Genomic DNA, 21023 nt, shown 5'->3' with positions numbered 1-21023 from the left:
TGTACTTGGTCTGTTATTTTTTAATACCTGGGCACCCACGACGCCTCGCAGTGCAAGGCGTTGTGAGCTTTATATATTGTAGATCTGCTATTTTTGGCTAATGTTCCCCTCAGAATATAGGGATGCTACGGTTCAAGTGATTCATGTAATTAAAAAAAAAAAAGGTCCTATCACACAAAGATTTGGAGACCCCCCCCCCCCCCCCCGTAGTAACTCTGAGGACCCCCTAGGGGTCCCGGACGCCCTGTTGAAGACCCCTGATCTATTTGATTGATAAGGCTTTCTGTACAGCTCGTTGTCCTGCAGAGCTCTATAGACTGAACCAAACAGCTACTCAAGTGTTGATGCGTTTAAAAAACAGCTGACCTCGCATCTTTTTTGTTGTTTGTTTTGTCTACAGTTTATCTAAAAGGATAGGCACTTTGTCTTAAAACATCTCGAAGCAGTCTGTAAGAAACATTAGACCTGAAACGATGGCAAACCGTAAGCGATTCACATAAAACACACGTGGAATTTCTTTTGTCATACAAAAAAATGCACACAATGAAAAGGTAACATCTACAAGTCAACTTCATATAAAACAAGTCAGTCAATCAATCAATCAATCAAACAAACAATCAATCAATCAATCAATCAATCAGTCAGTCAATCGCTTTTCTCTACCATGCTTCACTCCTCTCAATAACTGTAGTCGTGATATTTTGCGAGAATTGGTAAACAGAAACAAAGTGACAATCGTCAGACGTTCCAATAGTCTGTCTGGTCAACTGACAGAAAGGGAATGTCATAAAGGATTATAGGCAACATCATGGAATGGTGGAGTCCTAAAGTAAAGCAGAACAGAGCTGTTTGTGCAATGTCAATCATGTCTACTGAGTTTTTCCTAATCGTTTGCTATTATTGACTATCTTCATCCTAATTCTAACCGTTTGACTACTGAACGTTGTCTTGCCTTAATCAATGGGCTACGGCGAGACCTCTGATATTGGCAAAAAGTTCCGTTGGAACTCAATTTACAGTGTAAATGTCACATTATAAATGATCAAAATTATACTTATTTTCTGTTTATTTTCAAATTAAATTATTCTACCCTTTAAATATTTTACCCTTCAAAATTTCATTTTTTTGTATTCAAAAGTTACACCATTGAAATATGCTCCCCTTCCAAATGTCCTTCCTTCAAATATTCACATTTTATACCATTCAAATAACCCCCTCCCCCCCCCACCCCTTACATTTTCTTTCCTTCAAATATCCTTCATCCTTCCCATTCACCTCTCTGATTTAGGACTAAAACACATCATTATAAACACACACAGCAAGACAATGTAAACAAAAGGCCTTCAAAGAAGATGATAAAACTCATCACAGTTCCTCGAAAAATGCACTGTTAAAAAACATCGTTGTTTTAAAGCCATGCTAGCACCATTCGTCCTCCTCCGCCTCCTGGTAATACCTGGGCACCCTGGCGCCAGAGCCTGGGCTGCCGCCGCCCACAAAGGAGAAGTGATACCCGTTGGGCACCACCAGGTGCTGCTGCTGCTGTGGAGACGGGGGCAGCGGGGCCCCCATGTGAGACGACAGTACAGTCCTGTGGGAGGAGGGGGAGCGTCCGGCACGGGGACTGGGCGACAGCGAGGCCGCGTCCTGGAAGACGTCCAACTGGTCCCGAAGGCTCCCGTGGGGGCTGCCGTAGGAGGGGCTGCTGCCCGGGGTGTCCCCGTAGCCGTGGCCCAGGAAGGGCTCGGAGCTGATGCGAGTGACGGGGCAGGGGAGGTGGTGGTGGTGGGAGGAGGAGCCGCCGCTGTGCCGGAGGGCGTTGTGCTCCGACAGGCCGCGGCTCAGCCTGCCGGGACTCAGGGCGGCCAGGCCGGCCTGGCCCGACACAAAGTGCACGGGGGAGGAGTTGGCAGTCTTGTAGGCCACCCCGGGCCGCGGGGTGAGGGGGGTCTGGGGGAGCTGCCTGCGTCCGCGGCTAGGCGTGCTAGAACCGGAGCTCAACGTCACCGGGCTGCTGCCTTTAACCCAACCACTGCCCTGGATGAAAATTGGACAAGCAATTTGAAACGATAGAACGATGAGGAAAAATGCATAAGAGAGGGAGAAGAAAGGAAGAATACGAGAGAGGGACAGGGCAGCCAGGAAAAGGAAAAGGAAAAGGACGGACAGGACAGGAGAAGAAAGGAAGGGATCGGACAGGAAAAGAAAAGAAAGGACAGGAAAGGTTATAGGAAAAGGAAGTAAAGGACAGGTTAGGAAAAGGAAAAGGACAGGAAAGGAAAGAAAAGACACCATAATGTGATGTGAGGTGAGATGACAGATCACAAATGAAGATGGCAGAAAAAAAGACAAAAGACAGGGATAGGAAAGAATTTCCACCAGCGGAAAGGAAAAAAGACAGACAAAATGGAGCAGATAATGGTGAGGAAAGAGAAAGTGGGAAAAGAAGTGAAAGGCCATGAGAGGTTGCACCAGCAGCCAGAAGAAGAAGAAGATAAAGTTAAAGTTAAAGATAAAGCAGTAAGAGCATGCAGATAGATCAACATCAAGACATCAAGCATCTTATCTCTCTCTTTCTACACAGCAAAATCAAAAATGTTCCACTTTCAGAGTTAAATGAACACTCTCTAATTGCCTTACCCGTATTCAGTGTTACTACTACAGTACACTATGCCTCACGCTACACTGCTATAAGTCTACCCTTATTCGCCATCGTGTCCTCTATGCCTATGCGCTCCGCTCCCACCTGCTTGTTGAAGCTGGTATCCGGCACCTCGTTGGGCGAGGTGGCACAGCTGGCGGCGGCAGATTTGGTGTGGCAGTGTTCCCGGCTGCAGTAGCGATCGCACGAGTAGTATCGCTGCTTGTCCGCCGAGGAGTGGTGATGCTTCCTCTCGTGGGAGCGGCCGCGGTCGTGGGCCCTGTTGTCCCTGGTGGCAGTCAGGTCGCTCCCTGCCGGATCCTCCAACGCACCTTGACAAGAAGAAAAGGAAATTTAACATAACATTCACTAGTATTCAACATCCACCCTTGGGAGCTGTTTGATACACATTGCACACAGGGATTAGATGGGCACGTGCAAAGCCACAAACGCGTTTCAGCTTGCACGGTGCAAGGTTGTGCCTAACCTTATGCACTTTATGTCTAACCCAGTGGTGTGTTATATACATAGCGTGACCTGCAGAACATTTTCGTAGCCAAGCGTAGCCCTCTACTAACCATTTCAATCCATTGAAAACGCGCTAACGTATCTCCACGACCACACGCATGTCGTGCAGGGAATGATTATCGTATCCCTCCAAAGAAAACACTATAACACACCACTGGTCTAACCTCATGTACATACTGTACCAGCTGGGTTATGCTCCGTGTATCTATGTAGACATCTTTGGTATTTGCCTATCCTTGACAAGTTTCTCTTTACTGTTTGATTTCTTTTTCCCCTTGCTCTTCCTTCCAGCCCCCTTCTTTACTTTCTCCCTTCCTGAAAACAAAAACGATGGAGCTTGCACAAAAACTAATTTCAAACACTTCTCTGCACCTGTAAACCTGTGATCATGTGACAACAAAGTTGCCTTCCTCAGCGTGATCATTCTGAGGAAGGCTTACATCTACATCTTTAATTAAAAGAACCTGAAGGATGGCCTGGGCCACGGCGTGGAGGTCCAGGCACCCTAGGCTGCAATGCGTCGCAAAGCGATGCGTTGTGAGCTTGTAGATCGGCTATTTTCAAGTAGCCGAAGTATATATATGGCCTGCAAAGTAACTAACTAAAGCTGTCAAATAAAAGTAAAAAGTACAATATTCGCCTCTGAGATGTAGTGGAATGGAAGTATAGAAAATTGGAAATAGTAGAAAAGTTTAAAAAAAATACCTCAAAATTGTACTTAGGTACAGTACTTGAGTAAATGTACTTAGTTACTTTACACCACTGCGCACAGACAGCCACCCTCTCTTTGGAATCTTCACACTGTCAGAAACAGGAGGGATTCCTCAGCACTTTTGCCAGAGAGAGAGAGAGAGAGAGACCAAAGGCTCTTTCTCCCCTCTGCTGATATTTTTTTTACTCTCGGCGGCCTTTTGCCCTGCTGAGAGGGTGCCCATAAATTAGCGAGTCGTTGGGTGTGCGCGTCTGTCTGCTTCCTTTTATCTGTAGTAATAAAGAGCAGCTGTAAGAGTCCTGCCATCATAACGCCGGGCCCTGCTGCCCGCCCCTCCACTGAGACCCGCTGTTGATCTCTATCACAGATGAGGAGGAGCGGGGAGGAGGAGGACGGTGTCTGTAGGCTGCAGTCTGCTGGAGCTTTAATCCATTTAGACCCGGGAACGCATCTGTGTCATTTTTTTTATTTCCTTGGCTACGCGCTATGAGCTTGTATATCTGCTATTTTTGAATTTTTTAAAAAATGTGTGCAAATCTTTGAATATGTATATTTTTAAAGCGAACATTTGTAACTCAAATCTTTGCTTCTGCGGGTCCCTGCAACAAAATATTTTGAGATGGGGGTCTGCAGCCAAATACATATCATTTTGGGGGTCCTTGACATGAAAAAGTTTGAGAACCACTGATGTAGCAACATAGGTTTTTTCAAAAAACTGTTGGGATTTAGAAGACATTTAGTAGAATCTGCCTCAGGTCTTATTGGGTTAACATGCTCTTACATAAGAGCGACCCCTGTATACTAAACCAACACTTCCATCTAAAGCACATGGGGAGGACGTTAAGACGGTTTCATAAAGGCAAAGGATGTCTGTAATGAAATTAAGACATTTTTATATTTGGTCTGGATTTGAAGGGAAAACTGGTTTTCAAAGTGGGGACTGGAGACACCCAGGGGGTCCTTGAGGGGGTTCCAGGGGGTCCCCAGCTAAATGAGGAACAGACAAATACAAATGAATTTTAGGGGCCTTTACCTGAAAATGTTTGATAAGCACTGGACTCAAATTAACACTCTTAAAGGATATTCTTTTTGTTTTTGTCGCATTCCTAAGCCAATAATTTGATGACCGGCAGTGGTTCCGGTAGGAGACACAAAGAGTCTCCTTTGTGTCTCCTACCGGAACCGCTGCCTATCATCAATCGATAGAAAAAAAGAAATCTTTTGGGTGAACTATCCCTTTAAAGTAAATGTGTCTTTCCTGCCATGTGTGTCAATCTATGGTGGTATAGATGCTGTGTGTGTATACAGTGCTGTGTATGTGTCTTTTGGTGGTTGGTGTATTGTCTAACCAGAGGCGTTGGGAGGCTGTACTCCCTGGGATCTGTCCAGGGACCTCTGCTTCTTGTCTTTGTCCCGGTCTCTGTCTCGTTCCCTGTCCTTGTCCCTGCGGTGGTGGCAGCGGTGGTGGTGGTGATGGTGGTGAGGTCTGTTGTCCTGGCTGGGCTTCTCCAGGGCGTAGTCCCTCAGGTTGACCTCCTGGGCGCGCTGTGGAGCCACAGTGGAGGCGGAGCGCTTCATGGGGCTGACATCAGGGACAGGCTGTGGATGGGGAGGGAGAGTAGTGAGACTCTGTGAAACGACGTCCCCCCCTAGTGGTGATTCATGTTTAGTCATGAATGCTGGGTACTGCTGGGTGTCAAAAAAAATTACAATAGCATTTTACAGTATGATCTTCTGACATAACATGGTATTGAAAGGAAAGTGAGAACTCAAGTGTTAATTGTTAATTGTTAATTCTCTCTTTTTTTCCATAAAATAATTCCTTATTATCTCTATAAAAAGATTGTATAGCCTAAGGTGCAACAAAACACGCTATCTAAGTATATAAGTATTGTTTAAGAACGTTTAAACAAACACAACAGCTCTTTCCTAATGACGGCTTGAGGAAATAGCCCAACAAAGGGGGCTTAACAATCTTGTTGTGACCTACTGTATACATTAACACTGAAGCAGCATAACACCTGTTCAGGTTCTAGACGCACCAGTGCCTTAAAACATGTCTTTCATTGACCTACGGAATAATAAAAACACAGGTGTCCATATCAAAACGCCATACTTGGTGTGGCAATGACAGCTTGTCATCTCATTCGTTCCTGTGTATACTCTAAGTATAATTTTGTGCACCAGACTGGGTGTTATAATTACAGTATCAAAATCCATGAACATTATAATTATCAGTGTAAACATATAATTATTAATGCCTTCTATGTCAACATGTTGTCTCCCCTCTATAGTAGAAGGGAGGGGAGAGAGAGGGGTGGATAGAGAGAGAGAGTCAAAGACAGACAGTGGTGGAAAAGGTACTCACATTTTTTACTTAAGTAAAAGTATCAATACTGCAATGTAGAAATACTCTGTTACAAGTAAAAGTCCGGAATTCAAAATTTACTTGAGTAAAAGTATAAAGGCGCTGGTATCAAAATGTACTCAAAGTACCAATCGCGATGCATTGTGAGCTTGTAGATCGGCTATTTTCAAATGGCCGAAATGTATATAGGGTTGAAGTGGCTAATGTATGTTTAGTAATAATAATCAAAATCTACCAAGTAACTAAAGTTTTCAAATAATTGTAGTGGAGTAAAAGTACAATATTTGCCTCTGAGAGTGGAGTAGAAGTAAAAGTACTGAAAATAACTGGAAATACTCTAGTAAAGTAAAAAATACCTCAAAATGTTATTTAAGTAAATGTACTCAGTTACTTTTGACCACTGAAGACAGAGACATACAGAGAGAGAGAAAGAGGGGGGGGGGGTACATACAGGCAGCTGCATCCCGGGGGAATAACGCGAGTGGCTCCGCTGTCACATGGCGCAATCACAGGAGGTCACGTGGTGTTACAGGAGGTCACATGGTGCAATTAAGGAGGCACAAAGGAGCCGTGGAGCAGGGGGTGGAGGAGGAGGAGGAGGAGGAGGAGGAGGGGGTCAGAGAGAGAGGCAGAAAGAAGTAAGGAAGAAAGAATGGAAGAAAAAAACAAAGGTAGGAGGGATAGAAGGAAGGAAGGAATTGGACAAAGAACAGGGAGAAAATGAGACATGAGAGACGGGCGAACATTAATAAACACACACAGGACAAACTACAGACGGTGAAACCGGAGCCGGCTTGGCTTTCATTCACTGCTCAGTGAAAGTTCAAGAAAAGCCAAGGTCTCTATGGCAGCTCCAGTGTTATCAGTAATCTGCGGTTGATATATAGACTTCCTTGTACGTCTGAACAACACATTTCACCACCTGGCAATAAGACAGAATTACCCATTCCACATTGCGACACTCAGGAGAGAAATTCCCCCCATTTGTACATCTACCGCCACCCCAACACACACCCTCCTTTTCTTTCAGCACACCCCCCTCCCCCCACCCCACCCCTGCCCCCACCCCAGCCTCCGCTATACAACACTATTTGTAGATCTATCTCACAGAATTTATCAGCCGACTCAGTTTCTTCTGTTTTCACCAGCCTTCACCAGTAGCTTGTGATCCTCAGAAGAGTCAACCAGGGAAAAGAGAGAGACACAGAGTGTGTGTGTGTGTGTGTGTGTGTGTGTGTGTGTGTGTGTGTGTGTGTGTGTGTGGCGGGGGGGGTTATCTTCTGCGCATATTAAAAGGTGATGAAAAAGCAGTATCAGCTTCTAATGCGCCGCATCAGCAGGGATAGAGGGGGATCGAGGTTGGGGCTTATGCTGCGGCTTTCAATGGGCGGCTTATGGACAACGTGACAGGACACCCTGCTTTTTTCCCTTCCTGTGCCCATGGGCTGGTGTCCCGGGGACGGTTCTGGGACTGGGGGTGTCTCGTGTCACTGGAACACAAAGAGGAATTTGTAGGCGAGCAGAGGGCTCAGAGATTTTCGGCTCCTCGCCTACAGCAACGGTTCTCAACGTGGATTCCAGGGACTCTCTGGGTTTCTTTAGGGGGTTTAAATGGACCTTTACAAGTCTGTAACTTTGACAGTGTACAAATGGAACCAAACGGACCCCAACGGGTCCGTTTGGTTCCATTTGTACACTGTCAGAGTTAAAGTGATAGTTCACCCCAAAATGACTTATTTTCTATCGATAGAGCGTGCCAAAAATCCTGAATCGGGCGTCAACAAGTGTCTTTTGGTAGCGGCAGACATCTTTGAGGGGTAAAAACCAGGTTGACATAACATTGCCCCCCTCAAGTATGTCTGCAGCTACTATGCCACGCCCCCCGTGGTGACGAGTCGTTGGCACGCTCTATTAGTCACCCCATGGAGACTTGAATGAATGGATAACTCTTATTTTTGTCACATTCCTAAGCCAATAATTTGATGACCGGCAGCGGTTCCGGTGGGAGACACGAAGAGTCTCCTTTGTTTCTCCTACCGGAACCGCTGCCTACCGGTCCGTTGGTCATCAAATTATTGGCTTAGGAATGCGAGAAAAATGAATTCTGAAGTCTCCATGGGGTGACTAATCGATAGAAAAAAAAGACATTTTTTGGGTGAACTATCCCTTTAAGGGGAGACCTTGACATTTAAAAGTTTTAGAACCATTGACCTACAGTACCTGCTGCCTTGAAAAGAGCAACGCCAAATGAGACACGACAAAAGAAAAAAAAAGAAAGCTGGGAGAAAAAAAAGGAGAAAAAAAGGGATTGAAAAACGATCTGCCGAGAGAGAAAATCAACTGCTGGGATTCCAAAGACCACTGGGTTCCATTATGCTCGGACAAAAGCAGAGCTATTACTAAAACGCCAGCACTAATTGCACGAGTTTGAGGGGATTTCCTGGAAATTCTTGAAGGTGAGAGAAATCAGCCAACCAGTCAACAAGCCACCCCACCGACCCCCCACCCGACCCCACCGTCCCCCCAGCCGACCCCCCACCCAGTTACTCTCAACATCCTATTCCCTGGTGAAAGAAAAGTCCCACACTCTCTCTTCCTCTTTCTCTCTCCGCTTCGGCCTGCAGCCATTTTGAGCCACAATCATCCATTCTGTTGGCCAGTGGGAGAGAGAAAACACACACACACAATGCAGGACAAATAGTTTGGCAGAGAGCCAGACTCTAATCAGATTACTGTGGGACTTCTCGGCGCTAAAAGTGTAGGATCAACGAATGGCCGTCCTAATTGGGCCATGAAAGGAATGCACTCTAAACGCAGAAATCGATCAATATCGATATCACTCCAGGAAATGAGGATCCGCTTATGTTAAGTGAAAAGGATTCATCTCGAGGTTTTCGGTCCTAAATGAATGTACATTGGATGGAAGTGAAGCCCAGCTCCCATCTGGCCTTCGCCAAAGGAGAGATTTGTGGTGACATTATAGTTGAATGGCATTACAGTACACCAGTACATTAACCTAAGTTTATTAACTTTTAAGCACACAGTAGTATCGTGCCAACTTGTAGAGCGGCTGTTTTCACCAGATGTTCCCCCCAGAACAGGGACGATGCGGCACTGCGGCACTGCGGCACCGCACTACAAATTAATGAAAATGTGATACAAGGTCAGAGCCTCTAGATCTGCTATTTGTACTTATATATCTGCTATTATCTGTATCTGCATCTGTAGATCTGTGCCAGTGTGTCTACCTGTATCTCAGTGTTGAGTCGAGGCATGGACACGGCGCGGCCCTGGTTCTCCAGACCAGAGCCTGGTACTGGCATGGAGCTACTCGCACTGGTTTCTATCTTCCTCATTTCTACCGACTCCTGGACACACAAACATACATGCACGAGTGAGCACGCGCACGCACGCACACACACACACACACACACACACACACACACACACACACACACACACACACACACACACACACACACACACACACACACACACACACACACACACACACACACACACACACAGACGAACGAACACCCAAGCACACATTCATGTACAACACGAAGAGAACCATGCAGTTAGTTTGAGATTAAATGTTTCCTGTGCATTTCTCACACATGATGTTTATAATATCCCCAATGTATCTACATAGTACATAGTTGCTGGGGACCCCCTGGAACCTCCCTAAGAACCCCCCCCCCACTTTGAGAAGCATTGTGTTCAGTGAGTATACCTGAGGGGTCAGTGAGTATACCTGAGGGCTGGCGGTGTCAGGAGCGTCCTCTGATGGAACCCTGGAGGGAGTGCGTTTGTTCTTAGGCCTGCTGGGCACTTCCTTTGATCTCTCTGTCACCCATGAAGATGACCCTTTGATGTTGTGTTCATGATGGCCTGGCCTGAGGGCCAACAGTAAACAAAGGTCTGATAAATTATCCATATCCATATCGAGTATGTGAGGCCTTTACAGACGGGTTTTGTGGAGGCAAGGATGGAATGAAATAATATTGTCTTGTTCATATACTGTACTATACTTAATTATTTTGGGGACTCTCTCAGGTCTTCTTGTGGCTCATTTCCATTGTTTTTATGTAACCATTAAATATCTCACTGAATTTCTTATCTTATTTTTAATATCTGTGGACAACAGAAGAAATGCCTGTTGACAAATCGTATGATTGTAATACTGCTGTCCCAAAAATATATTTTTAAAAAAATATAATAATAATAACTAGAAAATGTGCTCCTCGGAGCACAGGTCTCCGCCAGTACTGTTCCTGATTAATCCTGTCTTACCTATTTATATTACATATTGTCACCTGTCACTTGACCAATGTTAGCTTGGCTGATGGAAGCTCACTTCAAAAAATATAAATGATTTTTTGAAGTGACATACCTATTTATAGGTTTCTATTTCGTCATGCGTCTCGCTAGCCAATCAAAGGACACCCTTTCAACATATTGTCACGTGTCACGTGAAGCTTGACCAATGTTAGCTTGGCGGACACACGGAAGGACGGAGACGAAAACATACTCTCCACCTCTGGCGGAGACAATAATATCTCAAATGTATCTAGCGTTTTTCTAAGTACCCAAAGGCACTTTACATGAGGGGGAGGAGAATACAACAAAATAACAACTTTATTCGGAAAAAAAACACTAACACACAAAGGCTAAGACTAAGGAATTAAAATCAAAAGATCACGGTCTATCTTGCATTGCACCGGTCTTGACTTGAACCCGCAGCAGCAAACTTACAAAGTGCCTCCATTGTTGAGAGAGTTGGAGCTGGGTCTAGCCGGGGGCAGGGTGGGCTGGGGTAGGTGAATGGGTTGCTGGAATTTGTTGTGGGACTTGGATTGGAGTATGCTGGGAGGCTCCACGCTGTTTAGCATCATGGGCAGGTCTTTCTCCTGCATGTGAGTCAGAGGCAGCAATGGCTTAAACAGAGCCTGGACCTTGCTCTGTGGAGAAGAGATGGATGGCAACATGCTGAAGACATTCAAGGAGGCAGCAAGCAAGAATATTGTTGAACCCCAGTCCTACAGGATTTTTGCACAAGGCACCCGACCTGTGAAGACCCGGGCCACAATATTCGCTATTCTTCTTTTTTTTCTAGCAGCCATGCAGGTGGTGTTGTGTCTGTGTCGTGTTGTGTTGTGTGCGGAAGGTGTGCGTATTTAACGTGCATGTTTGGGTATGTGCCGAGCAAAGCCAGAGTCAAAGACTGACCTACATTTGGCCAGTGGTGCATGGGGAGTTTCTCTGCCCTACTGGCAACTTTGGCAGTCACCCAGTTATATTTGAAGTGACTTGTTTTTGAATAATTTGGGCTTTATTCAGATAGGACAGTGAACAGAGACAGGAAAGGCAGGAGAGAGGGGGGGGTGGCATGCAGTAGTGTCTCTGGACGGATTTAAACTGGGGTCAGCTACAGTAAGAACTATAGCAATATTGATGTGGTACAGTGTGCGCTCTTACTCGTCCCTAGAGTCACTTACTTATGAAACACAAACAACGTTTGTTTGATAAATAGGTCGATAGAAAATTAATCTGGGAATCCACCTGCAAATGCAACCACTGGACTTGAGCTATACTTACAGTAGTTGCGCGTGGGTGTTGCACACTGAAAATAGGCTCTCTACAAGCTCACAGCACATTGCGCCGTGCCATCGTGAGCTTGTAGATCAGCTATTTTTTGGTATGCATGCACGTGTGTGCATGCATACAGTAATGCTGTTTCCATATGTGCGTGCATAAAAGTATGCAGATGTACAGTGTGCATGCAGGTTTCCATATTGTCTCCGTGTGCGTACGTGCGCATTTCTGTGCATGTGCTGTGTCCTGTGCGTGTGCATGTGTGTGTGTGTGTGTGTGTGTGTGTGTGTGTGTGTGTGTGTCTGTGTGTGTGTGTGTGTGTGTGTGTGTGTGTGTGTGTGTGTTTTGCTTGCAGTGCAAACATGTGTACATATGCAGTGTGTGTGTTGCACACATGCATGGTTGTGTGCTCTACCTGAGAGCCTGTGCCGCTGTTCTGCTGCTGGAGCTGCTGGAGCCTGCGGGCTCGGTTCTGCTTGTAGTAGTCAAAGATCATCAGGGCCGCGTAAACCTTCCCCACTGTCAGCTCATTGTCTGAGAGGAGGATGAACAGAAGGAAGGGAAGGGGAGGAGAGCCAAGGGGGGAAAAGGAGAGGAGAGAAGAAAAGCAGAGGAGGAATTGAATACCTTATTGGCAGGATTGTTAATAGCACAGGTGGTACGGTCAAAGGTTAAGCTAAAAGGATAACATTAAAAGCCCCAGGGGGTTTGTAAATGAAGAGCCTTGAACCCAGGCGAAACGATTCTGGGCCGAACATTTGGCAAAAATCGCCTACAAGCTCACAACAACGCAGTGCTACATGTTGTGAGCCTGGAGATCGGCTATTTTCAGCAAAGATATTTGGTGTTGAGGGAGAAAGGTAGGGGGCCTAGTGTAGACACCTGAGGGACTCAGTCAATAAATGAATAAGAGTAGAGAAGGGAGGATAGAAGACAAGGATAAGGAGGGGAGGAGAGGAGGAAATAAGAGCAGCAGAGGTTGAAATAAAAAGAGAGAAAGAGAGGTAATTTTGCTGACTCATTCATGCCCCATTCATCTCTATTTGCGCCTCTTAAGTCTCCCTCGAGATTTAGCCCAAAGGAAGGAAACCTTACATCCAAACCATTTAATGTATTTATGGCCCATAATTAAAATAGATTTTCAAGGCAAACAAATCAAACAGTAGAACATGCAACGTTGCCTGGAAATGCCACAGACTAATGAGGTGCTAATAGTTTATACAGTCAAATAGTGGTACATAAATCCTACCACAAGGTGGCAGTGAAGGCACAGCTCATGACTGAAAATGATGATGGTCTTCTCAAATCCACTTACAATTTGTGTGGAGGTAAAAGTACACAGTCATACACACACAGACGTTGATTAAAGAAAGACGCAAACCCTACACAAAATCTACACCAAAAGTAGCAGATCAGAAATCTTTGGACGAATGTTCCCCCCAGGACATGCCAGGGTTCAAGTAGTTAGTCCGAAACTGTTCGTCCAAAGTTGAAGGTTATAGAGTTGGTTTCTATTCTATCTATCTATCTATCTATCTATCTATCTATCTATCTGATTACACCCTTATGGCTCCATTTGGCTCCATTTCTACAGTCTCTGAGTTCAATTAACCACTTAATTGAGCCCTATTCGTCAAATGACTAATAGTGAAAATAGCAAGCTTATGAGCTTGTAGATCTGCTATGTACATACAGTACTGTGTACGATTTTGAGTAGCCATACAGTAAACGCATCATTTAGGTACAGGTGTGTGTGTGTGTGTGTGTGTGTGTGTGTGTGTGTGTGTGTGTGTGTGTGTGTGTGTGTGTGTGTGTGTGTGTGTGTGTGTGTGTGTGTGTGTGTGTGTGTGTGTGTGCGCGCGCGCGCGTGCGCGTGCGTGTGCGTGTGCGTGTTAGTGAGCTGCTTACGTTTGTGTGGTGTTACCAGCAGGTCCATGGTCTTCTGGGAGAGACTTGGCCACACTGTGGACAGCTCCTTTTTCAGCTCAGAATCTGACATTCGCTGGGCCACCATCCCTGTGGATATACACACACACAGATACACACTTTGTAGATCTATTTATGTTTATATTCACTTGACGTTTGGCGTCCCACAATTTCAAAATGAGCAAACAAGATTGAGAATTTGTAGATCGGCTATTGATCGTGCTGTCGTACGGCTAAGTATAAAATATCATCAGAGAACCGGGGTTGCGAAAAATAATCTTAGCTGGCTTAAGTGTTATACATTTATGTTTATAAACAGTATGTCATCTTCTAGGTTGCACAGTATGTATGGGACAGAGAGAGACAGGACAGAAGCTGGTGGCTGAACCACCAGCTGGGCTGAGGTCATAACTCTGGATTTATGGTGAGAACAAAACAAACTAGAAAAAGTGCTCCTCGGAGCACAACTCTCCGCCAGAAGACTTGTGTTGGTTCGAAGGTCGCGAAGGTCGCTATCCCTCTTGTATATGTAAGTGTCCTATCCATCCTGTCTGGGTAAGTGTCCTCTTCCGTTCATTCTGTGTAAGTGTCCTATCCCTCCTGTCCTATCCGTCCTGTCTATGTAAGTGTCATATCCCTCCTGTCTATATAAGTGTCCTATCTGTCCTATCTGTCCAATAAGACAGATAGGAACAATTGGACCGCGACTACTTGACTACTTCCGGTTCGAAGGTCTGGGAGTGAGCTAGTGGCCGGATTTTCGGTATTGGAATCTGGCTTATCACAGTGACACATGTATTTATAGGTCGCTATCCCTCTTGTATATGTAAGTGTCCTATCCAACCTGTCTGGGTAAGTGTCCTCTTCCGTTCTGTCTGTGTGAGTGTCCTATCCCTCCTGTCTGTATAAGTGTCCTATGTCATATCCCTCCTGTCTATATAAATGTCCTATCTGTCCTATCTGCCAATTATGTATAAGCCATGCAGCCATTTCATGGTTCCCGTCTTACCTCACTCTGACAGTGGCGGAGACACTGTCAGAGTGATGCCATGTATATATAGGCCCGGTGGCGTCACTAGCCAATCAGATCACAGTATTTCACGTGTCACGTGAGGCTTGACCAATCGGTGTGTCATGTTTAGAAAGTGAAAACGCAGTGATAACAATACTCTCCTGGCGGAGAGTAACAATCGTTCCTGTGGCGAGGAGTGAGGAAGAAGACCCTCATTTATACTGCAGAATGCGCCACAAACACACACACGCACGCACACACACACACACACACACACACACACACACACACACACACACACACACACACACACACACACACACACACACACACACACACACACACACACACACACACACACACACACACACACACACACACACACACAGGCTTTATAATGAGCCCAAATGGGACCCATATTTACTCATTCCAAGCTCTAAAGAGAGAAGACAAAAAGGCAGCAGCTGGCTGCCTGGTTGGGAATAGCAGGGTGTTAAGTGTGACATTTTGATAACATCTTTTCTTTTCTTCTTATTGCTATTTTTTTGAAGAAATTATTTCATTACATTTTTTCACCCTTTTTTTTATTCATTCGATTTTCTTTCTTTCTTCACTGTTCTCATTAAAGTCTTTGATTAGAGTCTTGTGAACCTATAATTATATAATAGCTTAAATAATGCAATATTATTGCATTAGTGTAAATTGGAAGTGCAGGTCTCTTGGGAAACCACCACACAATCAAACTAGATGTATTGTATCGTGGTTGGTTGCTCAGCCAACCAGATGTCGTTTTAACCATTTATTTTAAACCCTCTAGTCTTAGTGAAACGGACTTGAGTTGCAACTGTAGTCGGACCGCTTTTGCCAAAATCTCTTTGCCAAAAATAGCCGTTCTGCAAGCGTGTTTTGAGCTTGTAAATCGAATGTTCCCCCTAGAATAGGCATGTTGGGGCTGCTAATTGGCTATGACTGCCTTCTGAGGTTTGCAGGCCCTGGGTAGGCAACCCAGCCTGGTGGAGACCTTTGCTCTCCGAGGAGCACACTTTTCAGGTTTTTATTAAATTATCGACTATCGATTTGTTCGATTAACTGTTACACGCCTAGTTCTCTGCAGCTATGCTGGCATACACCCGTCAGTCTCTACCTGAGGCCAACTTGATCTCCAGAGCGGTGCGGATCAGGGCCATCAGTGTGGAGGTGAAGTGGACCGTGTTGTCATCGGCGATGGGCATGTTCATCTTCACTAGCCGCTGAGGAGAGGAGAGGGAGGGGGTGGACGGAGGGGCGGGGTTAGATCACTTGCACACAGAGCAAAAAACAATAGCCCAAACCCCGAATCCCAAGTCAAGGCAGAGAAATCAATCTGTGTACTGAAGGAATTTGAAAGAATGTATTATTATGCACATTATCTTAGTACTAATACTAGTACCAAATCTGTCTGACATGCACACAGTAAAATTGTCATTATACTTTGTTGTACCATGGTTGTGTGTGGCAAAAATAATCAATCTACAAGCACATAACACGTCACATTGCAACACGTTGTGAGCTTGTAGATCTACAATTTTCACTATTTGTGACAGAAATTGTAGATTTTCGCCTATAATGTCATGCCCAAAATAGGGACGCCAGGTTGAAAGTGGCCAACCTTGGTCTCAAATCTAAGCTCTAGTTTGGCTAAATAGGTGAAAATTATCAACATTCTTGACAGCACACAAAAAGCTTTCCTGGCGACCACGCAGAGAGGAAGAGACAGACAGAGAGAGACAAACTAGACATTCACATTCACTGCTAGAGGCTACAGTATGCACTATGCTGCAAGTCAAAGTACACCGATGCAAGACTGACATTGATCGAAAAAAAGGTGAGAGAAGGCGTGTACGCATAACCATGGAGGTGCCTCAACAATTGCAGGAGCTCGACTCTGTGGTTGCCATTCCTAGCAAATGATCAACTTGGGTTTGGGAGAACTTTAAGCGCAATTAAACCGTGGTAGAGGTTTGGGTTGTGCAGTTAGTTATCTTGCCCTGATGCAACTCCAAACATTGGCTGCATATGTTCAATAGTTGCTCCGTTGATTAGAAATTGATCATCCAAAATTGTCTAACCATTGACATTACATCGCATGGTAAAATAGGTCTCAAAGTCACCTTTTAGCACACAAACAAACACAATCAATGTGGATGGATTCTTTTTTACACTGGCCTATATCTGTGGATCCGGATCTTCTTCCTAATTTGACTAAATAGTAAAATCAAAAGGAATGAGTTGACATTTTAATTTTAAATAACAACAACACAATACTGGGGCTAATGTTCTACCATGGCAGAATCAACTTTGTTTACATTAGTTTGTGTGCTAAAACAATGCCTTTTGAGCTGTTTTACGGTGCAATGTAAGTCAATGACAAGACCGTTTTTCAATGAATTAACTATTGAATATATCTGATATAGTGTAGTGATATTTGGAGTTCCATCATGATGGCAAGGTAAATACACAACCCAAACCTCTACCAAAGTGTAATTGAGCTTTAAGTCACACTTTATGTCTATGGTAGCAGCTATCAATGAGGACAATCATTTCCATCCCATCAAACCTGTGCAGCTTTAGCAAGAGGACTTGGTACGTAGTATAGCTCTAATGGTGCCACTACTGTACATCCATACTGGATGCTGTGTGTGTTTGTTGCTGTAGAGTTGAGCTCCCCTGAACACAAAAAGCATTCACCTACATGTACTATCAGTGGCAGACTGGCAGTGCAAAAGTAAGACAGACCCAAGTCAGAATGAGACAGGGAGGGAGATGCTGAGATGCACACGCACGCACACACACACACACACACACACACACACACACACACACACACACACACACACGCACACGCACACGCACACGCACACGCACACACACACAGTCAAACCATCAATGAATAGACAGAAATGACAGAAAAGATGGAAAGAAATGAGTTACAGCAAAGACAGACTCACACAAGTATAAAAGCGTACGTGTAAATCTCCCACAAATAAAGCAACAGAAGCCACGCACGCACGCACGCACGCACGCACGCACGCACGCACGCACGCACACACACACACACACACACACACACACACACACACACACACACACACACACACACACACACACACACACACACACACACACACACACACACACACACACACACACACACACACACACACACACTGCTCCACAGACTAAAACTCTGCCTACATCATCAAACTATTGGAGGGATGTTCTGTAATAGGAGAAGGGAGCAAAGTCTCTTCATGGAGATGTTATGTTATACTCATGTCATTATTATTATTATTATTATTATTAATAATGAGACAACAGGAGTACCAGATGTTCATTACTATATAACTTCAATATAGAAATAATAACAATGCATGGCTGGCGTGTTGAGTGCTTTCTACTGATACTCTGACATTACAAGTTACTTGGGGGCTTGTCACAAAACAGGTCACTGTAGTTTTTCTGACACTTGACTGTATGTTCTAGCTTAAGACTATGATGTAACATTACTTATAGGTATGCCTATTATGGTACGTTTAACTTGCTCAGCTTAGGTTCATATGGACATTGCCCCACACTGGCTTAGCTAAGCTTAGCTAGCTTGCTCTTAATATCAAGCAGTATCGAGAAGAAAGAGGCAGGGGGAGGTAGAGGGGAAGGGGCTACACCAAAAATATCGAGAGCACTTTAGCAAATCAAATCGAAGAACACGGAAAGGGAACAACTGCAGAGCACAGACACTGGCTGGAGGTCAAGCCAATGGGGAAGGACACAGGTTGTCGAGCAGAGGAGAAGGCAAGGGAGGATAGGGAGGTGGGTGGGGGATCTACCTTGTAGGCGACTCTTGGTGGACATTTCTTTCCCAAACCTAAGGGTGGGGACATGTGGAGCAGCATCTGATACATATCGAGGTACTTGATACGGCCACTTTACAAGAAGATAGAAAATCATAAAGAAAAGGAAAACAACCCAAACGAGAGAAGGATGGGGAGTTAGAGAGGGACGACAGTAACAGAAGGGGGAGAAAAATCAACAAAAGGATGACAAAGCATATAAAAACAATACAAATAAACAAACAAACAAACAAACACAAGAAATCTGTTGTTATTTAGATTTCCTGGAAGAAGTGAGATGAATAATGAATGCCATCCTCGGCCGCTGGAGCCAGGGCACGGGGATGCATCGCTATGGTGACGCTCAGGATCCCTGAGAGGAGAGACATGATGGGATGGTAGAGAAGAGTTCTGTTGAGAGGGGATTTGGGTGTGTTTTGATGGGGGGGGGGGGGACTGGTTGGGGGGGGCGGGGGGGTTGGATGATGAGGGATCAGAGAATGACAGCATCGTAACTGTGGGGAATGTCTGCTTCGGCATGCTTGCAGACATCCCACTGGTGTCCTGCCAGGTGCAACGGAGACAAAGGTTTCAACGCCAGCCCTTTTATAGCTTTTTTCCTTTTCTTTACATAGCCTTCCTTTCTTTGACATTTTGCATGCGCCCAAAGGGAAAAGGGAACCGAAAAAGTATGGCCCTGTGAGGCCTGTTTGATCCCATTCAGATGGTTTCAAGATCTGAATAGAAAGATCATTTTGACTTTTTTTTTTATCGTCATGACTAAACATTTGGGGGTTTGAATGTTTAATCCGATTGTACATAGAAAAGGGGGGGAAGGTACTGAGCAGAATGTTTTCAGCCCATCCACCATAGAGGATGGGCGCAGAAAGGTGGGCGGCATGGCGGGCGGCATGGCGGGCAGCCATGCCGGGGGCTTTGAAAGCTTTGTTTCCACTCTGGCGTTCGGTAACCAAAAGCCAATCAGTCTGGAGAGGGGCGGGTGCTTAGTGTGTAGGCGAGTTTCATTGGTGCACAGCCATTCAAGTTAAAAAAAACGTCTCTTGGCATAGAGGTACACAAAGCACCCTAGAGTGACGGAGGTGACTGGTGGTTGCAAACCTTGTATGCTACCCTATTAGGGCAGTTCTTCCCTAAGCCAAGGGGGGGCGAGATAACGCGTAACAAATTGTACATATCCTTATAGGAAATCCGTCCGCTGTGAAGAAGAACAAGCAGATACATAAACACAAACGTTCAGGACAGCTTCAAGAGAGAAAATAATTCATCATTAGTGGGGGGTTGGGGGGGGGGGGGGGTGGCTGACTGCAAATCAAGATAGTGAATAAACCGTCCCTGGACAGGGGGTCAGAGAGAGACACCAAGGTCGTCTACTCCTCCCCAATCTAATTTCTATGGTAATGTAATGTCTGACTGGGTGGTGGTGGGAGGGGGGGGTACAAAATAGTGGTGGGAAAAAAACGTTAATTTCAGTGAACTAACGATTTCGTTGACGTTCACGGCAATGATCCGTTCAAATGATCCGTTCAAATGATTCGTTCAAGCGATTCGTTCAAATGATTCGTTCAAATGATTCGTTCATGTCCAGTGAAAAACTACTCAACCGCACCGCTGTCTATCACGGGAACAGCCCGCCCTCCCGTTTTCGGGCATGAACGAAAGCGTGAACGTAACATCTTCAGGAAGTGAGCGGGTTTGTTCACGTTCACGCCAAATAACTAGTTATTTTGAACGAATCGATCATGAACGACCCATCACTAGTACAAAACCCAGCAGTCAGCAAGAAGGGGTGGGGGGGACACATACCACGCTGCAGGGTCGTACTCAGCCCAAACCCGGATAAACTCATCCAGATGATGAGGTCCCAGGATAGAGGAGTCTCTGGTCAGGTACTCAAAGTTATCCATGATGACGGCCACAAACAGATTCAGCATCTGGAACAGAGACGCATTGTGAGCACACACCACACATCTGGCTCAGAAAATGATGGCCAAATGAGACTTAATACTTGTTTTTTACCAGACAACTTCTGACACATGCTGTCAGAGATTTAAATTAACTAATTGCTCCTCTGGGATAAATAGTTTTTTGTTTAGTTTTTATTATATTTTATTGAACATCAACAATCTCTGAATCCCAATTTAATTGGTAGTTTAGATCATTTATCGTCTATGCAGCGTACTTTTCTTTTTTAACATGGACTTCTCACTGGAATGAATGTCTTCAAATATCATTTCACACAGTTCTGGTATATATTCAACATCTATTTAATTGTATTATCACAGCCAGTTGAATCTAATGCTCAAAGATGATGTGACTGCTTGAATGACGCAGCCACGCAAGCAACGTAA

The 21023-nt window shown here is 45.0% G+C and overlaps 1 protein-coding gene across 1 annotated transcript in view; it reads right to left on the bottom strand.

Moving 5' to 3' along the window:
* Positions 1-1419: 1419 nt before the first annotated feature.
* cacna1ba (calcium channel, voltage-dependent, N type, alpha 1B subunit, a) overlaps positions 1420-21023 on the bottom strand; it is a gene marked incomplete at its 3' end in the record, with an annotated part of 165251 nt that continues 145647 nt past the window's right edge. The window contains 12 exon segments of the mRNA XM_084056021.1: positions 1420-2037; positions 2747-2973; positions 5231-5480; positions 6701-6739; positions 9498-9617; positions 10007-10148; positions 11008-11213; positions 12263-12381; positions 13756-13863; positions 15930-16035; positions 19774-19870; positions 20479-20606. Of these exon segments, the coding sequence (XP_083912147.1) occupies positions 1420-2037; positions 2747-2973; positions 5231-5480; positions 6701-6739; positions 9498-9617; positions 10007-10148; positions 11008-11213; positions 12263-12381; positions 13756-13863; positions 15930-16035; positions 19774-19870; positions 20479-20606 (2160 nt within the window).

The sequence above is a fragment of the Gymnoscopelus microlampas genome, assembly GCF_963454915.1.
Source record: "Gymnoscopelus microlampas genome assembly, chromosome: 4".
NCBI lineage: Eukaryota > Metazoa > Chordata > Actinopteri > Myctophiformes > Myctophidae > Gymnoscopelus > Gymnoscopelus microlampas.
This window is presented reverse-complemented; position numbering and strand designations above follow the sequence as displayed.